Genomic DNA, 18,324 nt, shown 5'->3' on the forward strand with positions numbered 1-18,324 from the left:
TGAGATTTTTAGTTCCAACATTTTACCAGTTTCGATTGATTTACCTGCTGATGTGATGCATTCATTATCGACTCCTCTTGCATCGACGTCTCATGCATCATCTGCTCATGTGCATACACCCTCTAGTACAATCACAGAGAGTGCTACAGCAAATACTGGTGTTGTTCCTCTAAACAATGCTCGACCACGACGCACATCTAAGGTACCAGGCTATTTGTCTGATTATCATTGTGCCATTTCTCAACTTACATCACCAATTCCTCTTCCCGAAACACATAAAACCCCATATCCACTTTCTTCAGTTCTTTCTTATGAATAGTTCAAATCTCCCTATCAGTCTATTGTCCTTTCTTTTTCTCTCGATACAGAGCCTACCTCTTTTCAACAAGCCATCAAATGTAAGAAATGGACGAAGGCTATGGATGTGGAGCTAGATAATATGGAGAATAGTGGGACGCTTGAGGTTGTTTCTCTACCTCCTGGTAAAAATGTCGTTGGTTGTAAATGGGTCTATACAATCAAGTACAATGCCGATGGAAGTGTTGAGTGGTATAAGGCTCGATTGGTAGCCAAGGGTTTTACACAACAGGAGGGAATTGATTTCTTTGAAACTTTTTCACCAGTTGCTAAGATGGGTAGTGTGAAGTTTCTTCTTGGTTTGGCAGCAAAGCTAGGATGGAGTCTTTGCCAAATGGATGTCACAAGTGCCTTTTTGCACAGTGACCTGGATGAAGAGATATATATGAGCCTACCTCTTGGATATACTCCGGCTTCTGGTATCTTACCTCCAAACCCTGTTTGCCGTTTGAAGAAATCCATCTATGGCTTAAAACAAGCCTCTCGTCAATGGTACAAATGTTTCTCTTCTGTTCTCTTGAACAATGGATTCACCCAGGCACCTTCTGAGAATACTTTATTTATCAAGATGACTGATTCATCTTTTATAGCACTTTTAGTGTATGTTGATGATATCATGATTGCGAGTAATAGTGATGCAGAGGTTCTTTCAATCAAGACGATCCTTGCAAAGGCTTTCAAGATAAAGGATCTAGGACCGGCTCGGTTCTTCTTGGGGCTTGAAATAGCTCGTAATTCCTCTGGTATATCTGTTAGTCAACGCAAGTACTGCTTGAATCTCTTGAGTGACACAGGTTATTTAGGCTGCAAGCCTAAGAATGTTCCAATGGATCCTTCTAAAGCGTTATTCAAGGATACTGGTGTTCTTCTCTCTGCAGCTGAGGCCAGTTCTTATCGAGCTTTGATAGGACGCCTATTGTACCTAACTATCACCCGACCGGATATCACCTTTGCTGTCAACAAATTGAGCCAATATCTGTCTTGTCCCACTGATGCGCATCTCTACGCAGCTCAGCATGTTCTTAAATATCTCAAGAGGAATCCAGGACAAGGTTTATTTTACTCTGCTCAGGATGATCTCCGATTGACTGCTTTTTCTGATGCAGACTGGGGCACTTGTCTTGATAGTCGACGGTCAGTCACAGGGTTATGCACCTTCTTAGGTTCTTCTCTTATTACTTGGAGATCTAAAAAGCAGAAGATTGTCAGTAGCAGCAGTACTGAATCGGAATACAGGGCAATGGCTTTAGCTTCTGATGAGTTGGTCTGGTTAACACAACTATTGCAGGCATTCCGTATCCCACTTCATGGACCACCGAAGCTCTACTGTGATAATAAATCAGCCACTCACATTGCCAGCAACCCAGTCTTTCACGAGCGCATCAAGCATATGGAGATTGACTTGCATCGTACACGAGATCGGGTCCTCACAGGAACTCAGCAAGTCTACCACGTTTCCACGGGCAATCAACTTGCAGATATCCTTACCAAACCTCTGCAAGCTGGCCCCTTTCACTCTCTTCTTGACAGGATGTCTGTTTCAAGTCTTTTCCTTCCATCCGAAGATTCCAGTTCAAAGACTTGAGGAGGGGATGTTAACACTATAATCTTATAGTGTATATTTTATATATGGTTAGCATAGTGTTAGTATATTAAGTCTCCTTTAGCTTAATATACTTAGTATATATACACTTGTNCAACGCAAGTACTGCTTGAATCTCTTGAGTGACACAGGTTATTTAGGCTGCAAGCCTAAGAATGTTCCAATGGATCCTTCTAAAGCGTTATTCAAGGATACTGGTGTTCTTCTCTCTGCAGCTGAGGCCAGTTCTTATCGAGCTTTGATAGGACGCCTATTGTACCTAACTATCACCCGACCGGATATCACCTTTGCTGTCAACAAATTGAGCCAATATCTGTCTTGTCCCACTGATGCGCATCTCTACGCAGCTCAGCATGTTCTTAAATATCTCAAGAGGAATCCAGGACAAGGTTTATTTTACTCTGCTCAGGATGATCTCCGATTGACTGCTTTTTCTGATGCAGACTGGGGCACTTGTCTTGATAGTCGACGGTCAGTCACAGGGTTATGCACCTTCTTAGGTTCTTCTCTTATTACTTGGAGATCTAAAAAGCAGAAGATTGTCAGTAGCAGCAGTACTGAATCGGAATACAGGGCAATGGCTTTAGCTTCTGATGAGTTGGTCTGGTTAACACAACTATTGCAGGCATTCCGTATCCCACTTCATGGACCACCGAAGCTCTACTGTGATAATAAATCAGCCACTCACATTGCCAGCAACCCAGTCTTTCACGAGCGCATCAAGCATATGGAGATTGACTTGCATCGTACACGAGATCGGGTCCTCACAGGAACTCAGCAAGTCTACCACGTTTCCACGGGCAATCAACTTGCAGATATCCTTACCAAACCTCTGCAAGCTGGCCCCTTTCACTCTCTTCTTGACAGGATGTCTGTTTCAAGTCTTTTCCTTCCATCCGAAGATTCCAGTTCAAAGACTTGAGGAGGGGATGTTAACACTATAATCTTATAGTGTATATTTTATATATGGTTAGCATAGTGTTAGTATATTAAGTCTCCTTTAGCTTAATATACTTAGTATATATACACTTGTAAGATTCTATTTGCCGTTTAATGAGAAATTAGATTCTTCTTTCATCTCTCTCTCTAACTGTCAACAGCGTCGAAAGAGAAATTTGTGGGTTCACCACGGCCATCAACAACGACGGCTGATTCAAATGCGATGAGAGGTTGTGGACTAGCTAATCTTACATGGGTTGGTGTTGTTAAAGTGGAGCTTCGTCATAAGCTTATGATGCCTGAGTATCTCCGTCTAGCTATGCATGACTGTATCAAACGGAAATATTCAACCAGATTTATGTGTTCACGCCCCAATTAATGGTTGTTTTCGTTAAACCCAAATTTGGTGGTCGTCATGGTCTTGTGTTTAAAGAGAGGCTTCAACTGTTGATGAGCGAAGAACAGGTTCTGCTCTCACTACTCTAGATCATGTGTTATTCTTGTATCAACTTATTAAAGTCTACCTTTTTAAGTGTCTGATTTATGTGTTCATGCTTAACTGATGTGTTAGATCTAGTGCTTTGTTTTGAATTTGGAAGGATGAGTTAAGTTCAAAGATTGAGTCTTTTTGGAAATTCTTGAGTGGATTGTTGTGGAAATGATTTGGAATTGTTGATATTGGAACTTCGTGATGATTCTTTTAATCTCAAACTAAAGAATGCAGAGCAAGGTTGAAGATTATGGTGAGTACACACAACAATATATTTTTAATCTCATAGTCTTTAGGTTTTTAGCAATTAGAAATGTTGACAAGGCCCTATTTCAAATAAGGTTGTATGATTTTCTAGTAATGAGATTGAGGTCCGTCGACGGTGCTTTCGATTGTGGCTCCTTCAAGCAAGCTGTCGATCCCACATTTGGTTCAACATTCTATTCCATTTTCTAAATTTACGGTTTAACATTCTATTCTATTTTCTGGTTTTGCAAACAATGATCTTATATCATGTTCTTTTGCAATGCTATTACCCGGTTTGGGTTCTGAAGGTAGTATTTTGTAGGGTTTAGTGAACCTTCTTTTTATGTGTTAAATTCAAAAATGTTCTAATATATGTGTAATTCTTTTCAAACTTCCGAATCCTGCCATTTACATCTATAAAATTATTAATGTTTGTATCTATATACAGAACTTTTAAATTTTAAAAACAAAAATGCAAATCTATTTTTATTCTTATGATCAGAGTAATGCAATTTCAGACTTAAATATGGGTTTTATACTATATCGCAAATATTTCTGTTCATATACACATAGTATCTTAATTACTAAAAAAATTACGCATACACACCTACAAAACTAGACCGACACGTCATATGTACCCATTGCCACCACAACAGCGCATGTATGCCATATGAGAGTAGTTTGGTAAATTCATAATGTCTTTTGGTTAGTTACTTAATTTTCCCAATTAACCTGTTATATTCTTAATTATTATTGTGATTTTGGCTAGCTACCTAATTCACCCTTAATGATTTCTTCTTCTGTAACTACCCGACTAGTGAGATGGTGACAGTGTGTTGGTTGAGGAGAATGATTCGGTACGGGTCATACCGGGTTTCAAAAATTAATTAAAATGGTCGGTTTAATATAGCCGGTTAGGTTTATCGACGTGTTTTGGCTACTAGAAAGTCTAGACCTAGACTTTAACTTTACTATTTTCAATTTGTACTCAGGTTCGCACAAAGGGGGAATTAATTTGTTCCTCTACAACTGTAATACGAAGCCATCATTTACTAATATGCCTCCTGCTGCTTTAGGGAGTAGTAATTCAAATTAAGCTAACTTTATATTTATACGTAATTTCAAAAGCCACACCAAACTCGATGTATCTGTTTACTTTTTAAGAGAGGGGAGATAACAAAAGACACTACTACTTAAGTACTGAGAGAGTGAGAGAGCATGATAAAACAGACTTTACCATATTGACTTGCAGTCATGGTTGCGTTGCATTGCATCTTATCACATTTGAAGCAGAGGCAAAGCCATTACAACCCCAACAATCGATACTAGCAACAATACTATCCAACCCGGTAGCGCTTCTTTCTTGTTCCTTCTCCTCTCTTTCAATCCCATTTCTTGAATGCCTTCCTTTTTAAGACCAACACTTTTATCTGATTCGACTTTCGGTTTTTCACTCTCAGGAGAATCCTCGGGAGTTTTCTGCTGAGTGGCTGCTTCCTCTTCAGCTACTTGTTGCTGGCTGTACTTCTCTACATACTCGGGGAATAGTTTCCGGAACGTTGCACTGCCACAACAGTTGAGAAAAAATGAATGACATGTAAAGCTTTACCGTTCTCTAGTCAATTTTTGAGATTATCCTAAACTCAAAACAGTTACAGTTTTTGGTGGGAGTGAAACTTACTTTTTACAATTAAAAGCAAGAGATGACTTTGCCAACTGTTGTTTATCGGCTACACTAGTGTTTACACTTCCTGTTGTAGGGCTGTTATCCATCTGTATGCAGAAAGATATTAAATGAACGGAGGGTGCATTATCACAGTAACAAAGGACATTGCTATGTCAAATCAATAAAGATCTAACGGTACAAACTAAGAGGTTATGCAAGAAGAAAAGTTCTAGACCTACAAATGAACTTACCATAAATGAGAGAAGTCCAGTAAGTATGCTGCATTCAGGAAATCGAATTAGTCAAATAAGGATTTATTCGAATAACTTGAAAACATTTAAAATATACATCAAATCTTATACCTTGACACTGACCACATTGGATTCCAGCTTTCTGGATGAACTGTGCATGCCAGGGTGAAGATAATTAGATAACAGACAAGTTCATTGAAATTAACTTACAAATAATGAAAAAGAAGACTGTGCTTACAGTCACTCATAGACAAGCAGATTTTCTTTTGTGTCACAAATCGACCATTTGGTGTTGTCATTCTGCAGCCACAGAACCTTGGTTTATTAGAAACTCGGAATAAAACATTGGAGGGTGACAATATTACGAAGGAATTTCTAAAGGAATAAAGAGCGCACGTGATTCCAGGTGGCTTGTAAGGATATTCTGGAGGGAACTTGATCTTCCCATAGTAAAATCCTCCTATCAAAGAGAATTCGAATATCAGAATCATATACTGTATTGGAATGTAAAAATACGCATTTAGCATGTATATTAACAATGAAGATTTGAACCTGCAAAAGGTGTTCCCTCACTGCCTTCCAGAACATAATCTGTAGGGTAAAACTCAATTAATATTAAAATTCCCTAAATGCTAAAAGAACAGCATGACCCTTCTCAGTTAGGCAATAAGAAAGAAAATTCTGGGGGGTTTTAATTAGGTTTTTATAACGAAATTAAGTCTTCTTCACCATTAAATATTACTACTTACCATGTAATATGATATCAATACTATCTCCGTCACCAACTCACCCATAGCAACGCCCTATTTCGTAATTTATTCTATATGCCCAACGGAAGAAACATATATACCCACTACCCAGCAAATATATTGACCTAATGCAAGGTAAGCATCCCTATTGCCAAACTGTAATAGAATAACTAAAAGCAAATATCACGAGAGAGGAAAAGAGACTTTGAAAGCTAGATATGACTTACGCCACTCAAGAATGTCATTTGGGGAAGGACGCGCAACAACATGCGAGACTGGTTCCTAGCAATCCAGAACATAACAAGTTAATATTACTCACAGCGTAACATACATAAGATAAAACATATCCTGAACAAAAAACCATGACGAATTGCACAAGCAAAGAAACCACATTTGATAACATTTATCTAAAATTGATGGACAGAGTGATAAGGTTCGACAGAAACACTAGAACAGAATAAGAAGAAGAAACAAAACCTTGCAAAGTGCTCTGTATTCCTTTTGAAGTCGCTTTATACAAGCTTTTTCTGCCATCTAAATGCTTGAGAGAGTTCCGATTTAAGTCTAGTTCCTGTCAATCAAAAAAATCGAATTGTAAACTGCAGAGAGACAATCCAACCTTTTAAGTATGAAAGGTACAACAGTAAGATAAAGTCCATATCAAGGAACACCATCCTGGCGTAAGTCATACATTTGGCAAAATGACATGAACAAGCAAAGACAAGAAAATATCACATGGGGGGAAATAAAACATAGAATCACAGACCAGAAAAATGTCTAACCTTTTTTTGTTTTTGTCTGAATTATACATGTCAACTTGTATATTCCAATCCAGGTGGCGTAATTACACGAAAATGGAATTCATACAAACTAAACAAGATTATCAAGAACTTGATCTTTAAGTCAAGTCCAAGCATTTAAGGTTGTCATACGAAATAACAATTCCAAAACTGTATAATCTTTACATGCCACTACCGTATAGTTTAGGCTAATACTACCATCTCAAGAACACATACAGAAAAAGCACAACTTGACCAATTGATTCCAAAAAAAACTAAAAAAAAGGAAAAGATCAAGTAAAACTTGAATCACAAGCATCTTTTCAACAAAAAAAAACTTGCATAAACCCAACAAATTGTGAAAAGAACACACAAATCACTCAAAACCGAAAAAAAACAAAACAAAAAATTGATCAACTTCCAAAAAAAAAAATTCAAAGAATATTCCTAAAAGATCCCTAAGAAAAATAATAATACCGCAACTCCACCATATGATTCAGTTCCATCGAGTGAATAAAATTGAAGAACCATCAAATTCAAAGCGAAATTTAAGAAAAAAGAAAAAGCAAAAAAAAGGGAAAGAAAAAATCAAATTCATCTGCGTGCGCGTACCAATTCGAGGGAGTGGAGACGTGAAATTGTGTGTGTGATCAGAGGCTTGGCTTAGGATGAACAACAAGCGAAGTGATTCGTGACTAAGGAGGTATAATAACAGATCCAAGGATGAAAAATTCGGAATCGATGATGAATGATCAGCACCTGTAGGAGATTCTCTCTCTGTGGGGTTTCTCGTTGATAATAATCATTCGTTTATTTCTTTCTTTTTTTTCGACGCGGCACAGAGAGAGAGAGAGGAAATTAGCAAAGCAGGAGATTGGTTTTACTTTAACCGAAGCAACCCAAAAAAATATCCAATTGAGTCGGTTATTTCTTTAATTTAATTAAGGTTTGTTGGGGTTTTAGTACATTTATGAAACTTAATTATGAGTTTGATACACTTATTATTTAGGATTGAAAAAAGAGAGTAGTATGAGATAGAAATGAGTAGAAATAGAAGTGAGAGTGGAACATATGTCATTGACATCTCATTTTCTCCTTATTTTTTGATTTTTTAAATAATTGTTAATATAATTTTTTTTAGAAAACTTCTTAGATACAAAAAATTTTATATTTTTTTCTTTATAATTTGATATGAATTTTGTTTAATAATTTTTAAATATATTATATACATATTTTGTATCCATACACATTTTTAAGTGTACAGATATCTGTACACATTATCAAGTGTAGAAATGTAATTTGTTTAATACTTAGAATTTCAGATATTTGTACTGCAATGGTTGGTAAAAATTATATATGTACACTTAATAATGTATACCGACATCTGTACACTTAATTATGTGTACATACATTTGTACACTTAATAAAGTGTATAGATATCTATACACTTAAAAATGTGTACGAATACAAAATATGTATATAATATATTTAAAAATTATTAAACAAAATTCATATCAAATTGTAAAGAAAAAAATATATAATTTTTCTATCTAAGAAGTTTTCTAAAAGAAAATTATATTAAAAATTGTTTAAAAAATCAAGAAATAAGAAGAAAATGAGATGTACAATGGCATAAAGTGTAATTAAAAAAATTGTTGAATGGCAAAAATGACTGAAAAAATAGACCAACAATGATCAATATAGATTTTTCTAATTATAAATAGTGAATGTATCATCTTTCTAATTATGTTTAAAAAATGTATCGTTATACCAAATAACTCTTTAATTAATTATCCTGTCCCGGTTCGGTTTTTGCTCTTTCTTCGGTATTTTAACCATGAGTCAAAGTTATTGAGTTAAATATTGGATTTCAATTATAATATATTCGATTCCTAAAGAGAATGGCAAAATGCGGTGTCATTTTATATTCTGTTTTTTTTTTTAATACATTCTGAAATATGAAATATGAAATAGGCGGTGTCATGATCTCTCTCGCATTGCATACTTCTTTCTCCTTGGCTATGGCACTTTGGATTTTAGAAGCTTTGTGATTACAATTGAAGCCAAGAGAATGCAATCAAACCGGTGATAAAGTTGCTCCTGACCATGTGTTCGTTTTAACACCATGAATATTGTAAGTATGTATTCGTTTTAAATTCATGGTTTAGTTCTTCTTTTGCAATCCGACTTAGATCCTTCTATAGAGGCTGACTAAATAAAAAAAAACAAAAAAAAAAGGAACATGTTTATCCAATACAACAGTGTCCACACAATTCCAGTGCAATGATCAAGATCTGGCCCGGTTATTGAGAAACAGAACGCAATGAGAAATGACAAAACTTCCAAACATTTTTACTTATCTTTCTCGAACAAAAAAAAAAGAAACCATGGCCAACTTGCACAGGCAAAGAGCATATATATTCAACACAAAGGAAATCAAGAATACGTGTACTATACTGACAATTTCAAGCTTGATACCGTAAATGTGTTGTAAGATGCATAAACAAAAATAAAAAAAGGCAAATGATCCTAAGATCAAGTCACATAACTCTCTACATACTACAAATATTTGTATTCAGTTCTGTAAGGTTTAACGCGTCCATCTTATGAAGAAATACAATATAACAACAGTCGCGATCATACCGGCGTATTTAATCCAGGTGTCAACACGATTACGCCTCTCTATAAGCCTCAACACAGAGTTGGAGAGCCCTACGGTGTTCAGAACATCCAAAGCCTTACGTTGTGCCCTCTGACAATTAGAAGAAAAAAAACAATGTTAGAAAAAAATGTTTTCACATTGACTTGTGCCAATACAATGCAGAGTAGTATTAAGCTTGAGGAGGTTTAGAGTGAGTTAGTAGTACCTTCAAACGATCCCGTTGTATACGACTCTTCGAGCATTCTCTTTGAATTCTTGACAGAGCTCATTGCTTGAGCTTCATCATCAAATATTTGCAAAATGTGAGCTCCTTCTCCGCTCCTTCTGCCTAACAAATCCGCTCTCTCTTTAGCTTCCAACATCTTCTTCTGATTCCTCCACATATATTTTTCCAGACTTTGGTTCAAATACTCAGCCTCTTCCCCTACTTGTTCACTCTTTCTGCATTAATAAACGCATAAGAATTAAGCCATTTTGGTTGATCTATAATAATGTGGGTGAACTTGGATTCAAGAATGGATTCCTCACCTTCTCCAAAGATCACGCTGGGATTTAACAGGGATTGAGCGCCAGAGACCGTTCATATTGGAGCAGAGAGATTGAACCTCAGTAATATCTCGTTTCACAGAGGAAGCCAGATCGGTCGGATCAGAGTCAAACCTTTCCAACCTATCGATACCGTCACGAGCCCTCAGTAGAATCCTTTTAGCACTACTATATACCTCAGACAACCCTCCCATTGTCCCAGACGCCATTATATCAGTAACCACCACAACAAAGAGACCAAAGAAACCACAGATCTTCTCCTTGCTGGAACATATACAAAAAAAAAAAAAAAACAAACAAATTAGGTGATGCAAAATTAAACCAACTTAGAATCAAAAGCACTTTTCAACAAGATTTGCCTAAACCCACTAGATTGTGCAAAAGGAAAAAAAAAACTTAAAACAATCCAATCAAAATTACAAACCCAGACAAATCAGTCGACATACGATCAAAACCCTAAAAATATTCCATAAGAAATGGTTCATCCACTCGAAAAATTCATTAAATTCAATCAACGAATGAAGAAGCTAACAAATTCAAGAGGATCTCAATGAGGTAAATCTAAGAAAAGGTAAAGAAACTCATCAGCGTACCAGTTCGATGGAGGCCAGAATTGCGATTACTTTTCGATTTAGCTGACGAAGTAAATCAAGGCAGAGCGATTCGTGACTATGTAAGCCCAGATCCAAGGAAAAAATTATGGAAATTGTTGGAATAGATCACAGCACCTGGAGAGATTTATCTCTGGTGGTTTCGACGCGCAGAACATAGAGACGACGAAACAGCAAGGGACCGGTTTACTTAAACCGAACCAAATTGGACGGGGGGCCTTTGGTCGGGTCTGTATAATTTATGTTGATGGTTAAGTTAATTATGAAGTTTGTTGGATTGGACCCTTTGGCCATCATGGTCAAAGATTTGCCTAGACAAACTGTCCATGTATAATAAAAATTTGTGATTTAAATTAATTTTAAGATAATATATGCGTTACTAGGTTATATAGATTTACTCTATTGAATAAATTAATTACTCCACCAAGATTTAGCTTCAATAAGATTTCTTTAACTGTGTCTATTTTTTGTTTATATCATAACGTTCTCTTAAAAGTGATATAAAAAAAGCCTTTATAGTTTTTACTTTATCAAAATCCAGTTGTAAAGAAAGATATGAATGCTAATGAAGAATTTCTGCAAGGAACAAATTCAATTTTTACCTTTTTTTTGTTTTTAACATCTAATTTTCATTGTAATTGTAATTTAAGCTTCATTTTTTTTGTAGAGGATTACCTTGAAATTTACCACAAAAATGTAGTTCTCCAAAGTTAAAGGTATTAAATCACAAAAGTGTTAAGAAAAAAATAATTGTAGTTAAATGATTACGTTTCGCAGTTTTGATTTTTAAAAGAAAGTTTCTTATTATATATAAATATATGACATTTTTTCTATAAATCATTGTATATGACATTGCCTTGAAACTTTGAATATGTAGACTGCATTTTTGATTGTTTTGAGGTTTTATTATTAATATTTTAAAAGATTATCATCTGACTAACTATGGTAAGAAAAATGGTATCACTATTTTATATCAATTTTCAGATTTAATAGCGATAATGCTTCAAACGTTATATTTTTAAAATGTTAGATCAAAAACTAGATTTTACATTTGATCAAACTCTTATATATAAATGATATTTTGTTTTGCAATTTTCCCATGCAAATTACTAAGTTCCAATATATATTTGACTGTCTTTTTTCTCTCTGCAAAGCTTTGGTAATAGAACCAAAAAAATGAAATAAAGTAATGTGGATACCGTAGCATTAGCATAGAGACAAAACACAGCTGTTCATGTTTTAACTGCAAACTTTTGCGATCTCATGAAGTTGGACTTACTAATATTGGTAAACACATACATTAACGTGTATACATGTGCTTGTGTGAAAGTGAGGACACTCAATATCAGTGAATGTTCCATAAATTAGTTGATTAAATTTAAAAAAAAAAATATCTCACCATCTGAAATAAATGATTCGGAAGAAAAACGAAAAAAAAACTAAGTTCACGTGATCAGATCTCAAAAAGTCATAGAACCAATACATATCATACGAAGCAAACAAGCTTTACAACTTGTCTTTCTCTCTATCTCCCTTTCTCTTTTAACTCATCAACACATCTCTCTACCCAAAAGTTTTTTCAAGAAACAAAGAATAATAATTCACAAATGAAGAGATTACATCCATCAAGATCGATCTCAGTAGCTCTGTTTCTGGTTTTATTAGCTTTCTTTAGCAGCAAGTTTCACACAGAGGGACTCCGAGATTTGAGAGATTTGCAGATAAGCAAGGAGATGAAGGAGAAGTCACTTGGAGGTAGCTTACGAAAAATCCCAAGGAGTCGATACAGCCCAATACAAAACAAGTAAGTGAAACACCCTACGCAATCAAAATATTTCAATCTCTACACCAAATTGTTTTTGAGGTAATTTTTTGACATCAAGATTGTGTATATTTGTACCAGGAGAGGTCCAAGTAGGAAACATCAGATCACATCAAGAGAACCATAGATTCTTCACTAATTGTTGTTTTTTTTTACTTAGATCTTTTGGTTTTTTCTTTTTTCTTTTTTTGGTTGTAGAAATAGTATTGCCTGCACTTGTTTGTGAATGCTTCAATGTAGAGTTTGATACTAATACTCTTCTAAAAATGTCCTACTTTGACACTGTTTTACTGAGTCCAGGCTCATTGTTTAGACCTCTAAGGAGTGTTTATTGGATTTTGTAGAATTGTAAAACATCTTCATGTTCATATAGAATTATTACTTGCTTTTAATTAGTTTTTTTGTCTGAGAAATCTTCAAGAACTTGTTGGGAAATTTTATAAGCCTACTTGTAAGAATAGATCTAGTCGGGGAAGGGCTTCAACTATATATGCAAGGTTTTTGTTCTTGCATTGTCTCATTTTCATTCGTTATGATAATTTCAGTTGACATAACTGCAACAAAGTAATGATATCCTAGGATTAATTCCAAATAAGTGAAGTTATAACAAAAGTATCTATCAAACAAATAGCTTTCGTGGAACAATAGAGTGGCCAATTACGGGTATCCTGCCTTCTCTTGTTCAAGAAGATACCAGCTTAATCAGTGCAAGAATTTAAGAAAACTTTGATGGACATTTTTTTTATACAAACTTTCAGAAAACTATAGATTACAACATGGAAACGAACATGTAGCTAGCTAAGTTTAGCCAGAAACGTTTTTGATAACAGGCTTCCTAGGCCCAAAGACTAATCTCTTGGGGGTGGGGGAAACCATGTTAAATTTCGACCCCGTGGCCAATGCTACTCTGAACCCAGGTGGCAGGACTTTTCTCCCTTTACCACTGGACCAAGGCGACTTGGTTTGATCGATCTCTCCCTTATACATTTAAGTATCTAAATTTGTTCGCGGGTTTGTTAACTGGTAATTTAATTTCTCACTTTTGTTTTTTTCCTTATGTTCCAAGAAGAATTTGTTTGCGGATACTTTGTGTTGCTTCTGAGGATATTATGAAATCTTTTATAGTTTCATTGCGTGGATACTCTGGACAAATTATAGCAATACTGGAAATGGAAGCAGAGTTTGGTAGTCATAGCAACCATGAGGTAACTTCTAAAACAAGTAATGTGTGTGTAAGATTAGTAGAAACTGAGTAATTATGTTGGAATGTATATAAATTTAGTAGAAATATCACATAATGACGCAAGAGAAGAGATATATAGGTAGGTTTCAACAGAAACAAAAACATGTCTAGGGAAGTTATGGTCAATAATTTTAGTCACAGCCAGAAAAAAAAAAAGCAGGAGCAGCAGCTTGAGGTGGCAAGGCTGTGTGCCGCTTGATGGAGCCACAAGACTACGAAACAGAACCACAACAAATTAATTATCAAAGCATTAACCATCGAGACCAGATTCAGAAACAAAGTAGTAGGGTTTAAAGAAATTTGTCCAGACTTACCACTTGCAGAGTAGGATTAGTTTAGTGATGGGCTTCACATGGCACACCCCAAACAACATCAAGGATTTGAGTAGTGATCCATGTGTCTCCTTCATATTCAGGAGCAGGCAATCCAAAATCAGGTTGTGAAAAAACAGTTTCATCATCCTCTTACTTAGTCTTGTAAAAGAAAAGGTCGTCCTATACAGCAACATACCATATGATCACTACGAATTTATGTAACCACATAATCAAACTCTTCAGTTTTGGAGATTGTGAGATATCCCCCTCATTGTGACATCCTCTGTGAGCAGGATGAATGGTTTACCGTCTCTGAAGGACCATGCAAACCTGAGGACAACTCTGTTCGTAAGGCCTAGTAGTTCATTGAACACTGATGTCTTGTGGTTGGTTCTTTTTTTTATTCCACCATATTATAGTAAGTTCGGTTTGGTGGTTCCGAACCGAACCGGTTACCAGATTTCTATGCTTCCTCATTCAGATTGGTTTTGTTAAGCTCAAAACCGAAACCAAATCGAATTGGCCAATCTTTGTTTAGGTTTACGATTCTGCCAATTTGGTTTGGTTCAATTGCCCGCACATGCTAAACTTTTGCTCTTCATTGCTTTCTCGTGCTATTCTTACAAAGCGTCCGTAGTTTAAAAGTCTTGGAGCCTCTTGTCTTATTGTTACTTTTTGGGTTAATGAAATTATCAAATTGCATTCTTTTGGAATTGTTTACGCCTATATGCTCATTATGCTCTCTTGTTTATATCGGAATATGCAAATTAAAATATACCATATTGTTAAAAGTAACATGTCATGTCAGTATTTAGGGAATTCAGAAACGCCATTAGTCCAAACTAATTTAATTAAGAAAAGAGAAAAAAATAAAAACAGAAAAAAAAGCTTAAAAGGATTCCAAAAAAAAAAAAAAAAAAANACGGTTACCGCTCCGCATGATTATCATCAGCATCATCATCAATGACCACCGCTTCACCGTCGCCACCAATCTCCTCCATCGCCACAGCCGCCGCCGCCGCCGCAACCCAAAGATCCAACGGCGTACATTCCGTCTTATGCTTTACTCTCCAATCCAACGCTTGACATCCACGCGAACAATAATTAACCTTCCCGCAAACCGAACACCTCCTAAACTCATGAGCACGAGTCTCGGGCCTCCCACAACCGTCATGCGAACACATCCTCAACCCTTCCGCTAAACCAACACGACCCGGACCAAACCACTCTTTCAAAAACCGGTTAACCGGATGAATCTCATGAACCGGAACAGCGCTCAGATCGGTCAACAACATCTCCTCGTCTCCCTCCTCGGATTTGAGAGAGATGTAAGAGCGTAGAGAACACGCGAACTCACGCGCGTTGGCTTGAATCAAAAACCTACGACCTTCAGAGACGTTACGAGGGACGCCGTAACCGTCTTGGAGACAGTGACCGAGCTCACGAAGCGCATCGACGTAGCCTACATAAGCGGAACGAGCGCAGAGAGCTACCCCGGCGCGTAGATTCTTGTCGGTTTTTGAACCGCCGCTTCCGTTGAACTGAATCACCGCTAACGCGTAAAGCGCCGGCGCGTGAGATTGAATCGCCGCTTTAGCCATAAACGACGCGCCGCTCCCATGGTTTTGAAGACAGTAAAATCGGATCTGTAAGAGATTAAAAAATTAGATTTCATAAAAAAAAAAAAGTCGAAGCGGAGATTTCGAAGGAGTGATCACGAGAACGAACCATTCCGAGAGCGTAGCAAGCGTCGGCGTTTCCGGCATTAGCGCAGAGTTTGAGGAAAGCGTGAGCAGAGTCGGACCATTTCTTCGCCGTGACGGCTAAGGTTTGAGTACCGGCTTTTGATAAAACCAGAGGATGTAACGCTAACTTATTCAATCTCTTGCATCTGTGTAACGACAAACAAAAAAAAAGAGACTGCGTCAAAAAAAAAAAAAAACGGAAGGAGGAGATGGAGATGGAGTGGTGGGTGGGAGAGAGAGAGAGAGACTAACGTGGGGAGAACGGTGAGGAAATCGGAAGGAGAAGAAGCGGAGGAAGAGAGTTTACGGAGGATAGAGATGATGAGATCGTCAGGTAAGTCGTCGAAATGGTTGACTAGTGTGTTGTTCTCTAACCTTGGTTTTTTGTTGAGATGCGTCGTCGTCGTCGTCATCGTCATGGAAGAAAGATTTTTGAGTTTTTGATTTGTTGGGTTGTGGTTAAAAAGATTTGAGAGGAGAGTGGAGGAGAGAAATAGAGGGCAGAGGAATCACAAAAGGGAAGTAGTGTACATTTATAGGAAGGCACACAGGTTTTTTTGGTTTACATGTATACAAGTCGTGACTCGTGATTAAGAAACTGATTTGGCTTTGGCTTTATAAAGAAAAGGCTCTCGTGGCTCTTTCTTTCTCCTTCCTTTTTTTTTTATAATACAAATCAGTGAAAATTTATGGTCAATGGCCTCAAAAGGGTAACAAAGTAACTATTTTGTTTTTTACCTTAAGACCAGTTACATTATAGATCTTGCGATATATTTTGTTGAATTCGCTTTTATTTGATTTGAATTTTTGAATATAAATATAGTTTAACGGCAGAATTCTATATATCAAAATAAAGTGGGAAATGTATTTTTTTTGCGTCAGTTACTTTAACCATCATAAGAATTTGATTAAACGTAAGTTTTGCTATCTTAACCGGTAACACGCGTACGAAGCTATCATATATATTTTATTATATAAATTCGAAAACTGACACATAACAATTAGCAATTAAGATTTGCAGCAAATTGCCAATCAAATGACCCAAATAGATTTTCACCATCGTTTTAAGTTTTAAAACAGAGATATTATAGCCAATAATCATGGTGATTTAGATAAATTTTGATACATTGACTAACAATTAATAGAACAATGAAAAACGTATTACAATAAAAAAAATATGACAGAAAATGTTAAAAAATGATGATTTAACAATTTGTTTGTAAAAAAGATATCAGTAAACGTATATTGAATTATAAAATTTCGTATAATAACATCTTATCCCTAAAAAATGTTATAGAAAAGTTAACTTTTTCTTTATTTTAAAATGATAACTTTACCAATTTATAATATTAACTACTAATATAATTTAAGAAACAGATTTAAAATATATGTCATGTTAAAGAGATAAACATAAATTTGATGAGATTTTTTTCCTAAAAATAACCTTAGATTTGAATTTATTATAATAACATTTGTTTTGGAAGGCAACTCATTTTCATTTTTCATATAAAAATACTCCATTTTTCATTTTTCATTTTTCATATAAATAACATTTATTTCGCTAGGTAATAATTTTAACGTTTAAAATTTTGAGTCGCTAATCGTTTAAACTTATCAATGAACTGGCAACTACGGAATGAACTTATCATTTTTGTGAAGGTGTCAAATATGTAATTTAGGTATGTATAGTAGACAAAAAAATAGAGAAGAACATAACAAAAAAAAAAAAAACAGTTAAAGACCATTATTGCTCGTTAGTTCCAACTTCCTAGATGCATTTTAAATAATTTTACATTTTATTCAAAAAAACAAATTAAAAAAAAATAATTTACAAACCAATAGATAAATAGAATTTAATCACATGCTAATATAACAATTAAACAACCACGATTAATTAAGTTCATCTTATCACACTATCAAATCGCAAAGCCACGATTAAGAAACTATCATTAACCGTTATGCAACCACGATCAAGAACCTTAAACGATGATCAGTGTGGATACGACCATTTTCCCTAATAACGGTTTACTAATAAAAAGGTAGAGTGTTACATGTGATTGACTTTGGTCAAAATCTTACATGGCTTTGGAAAGACATATCAATAAGCGAAGGTGAGGAAGAGGGACACATTAGTACGGAAGACACACACAAAATCATGTGGCCGTCACATATGAACACATATAGTTGGCCATCGTTTAATTGTAAGCAAAGTTACTAAACACGTTTTCCTTTGATATTTTTTTGGAGTGAACTTGCACCCTAATCATTACATATGGGTGTAGACTAAGAAAAACAATATAA

The 18,324-nt window shown here is 35.7% G+C and overlaps 3 protein-coding genes and 1 pseudogene across 3 annotated transcripts; 1 reads left to right on the plus strand and 3 right to left on the minus strand.

Moving 5' to 3' along the window:
- Nucleotides 4,722–7,948, minus strand: LOC104761037 (probable ubiquitin-conjugating enzyme E2 33). The gene is made up of 10 exons (XM_010484057.2): nt 7,693–7,948; nt 6,779–6,872; nt 6,529–6,583; nt 6,105–6,143; nt 5,949–6,012; nt 5,791–5,852; nt 5,664–5,703; nt 5,553–5,580; nt 5,317–5,408; nt 4,722–5,199 (listed from the first exon to the last, which is right to left on the minus strand). The coding sequence occupies exons 2-10, from the start codon at nt 6,833–6,835 to the stop codon at nt 4,914–4,916; spliced, it is 723 nt and encodes a 240-aa protein (XP_010482359.1). The 5' UTR covers nt 6,836–6,872; nt 7,693–7,948; the 3' UTR covers nt 4,722–4,913.
- LOC104761038 lies at nt 9,477–11,106 on the minus strand (annotated as a pseudogene).
- Nucleotides 12,339–13,147, plus strand: LOC109130556. The gene is made up of 2 exons (XM_019240238.1): nt 12,339–12,703; nt 12,803–13,147. Exons 1-2 carry the CDS (start codon nt 12,507–12,509, stop codon nt 12,846–12,848), a joined length of 243 nt encoding a protein of 80 aa, XP_019095783.1. The 5' UTR covers nt 12,339–12,506; the 3' UTR covers nt 12,849–13,147.
- LOC104761040 (F-box protein At5g50450) lies at nt 15,205–16,619 on the minus strand. The gene is made up of 3 exons (XM_010484059.1): nt 16,276–16,619; nt 16,007–16,169; nt 15,205–15,924 (listed from the first exon to the last, which is right to left on the minus strand). The coding sequence occupies exons 1-3, from the start codon at nt 16,440–16,442 to the stop codon at nt 15,205–15,207; spliced, it is 1,050 nt and encodes a 349-aa protein (XP_010482361.1). The 5' UTR covers nt 16,443–16,619.

The sequence above is a fragment of the Camelina sativa genome, chromosome 18, assembly GCF_000633955.1.
Source record: "Camelina sativa cultivar DH55 chromosome 18, Cs, whole genome shotgun sequence".
NCBI lineage: Eukaryota > Viridiplantae > Streptophyta > Magnoliopsida > Brassicales > Brassicaceae > Camelina > Camelina sativa.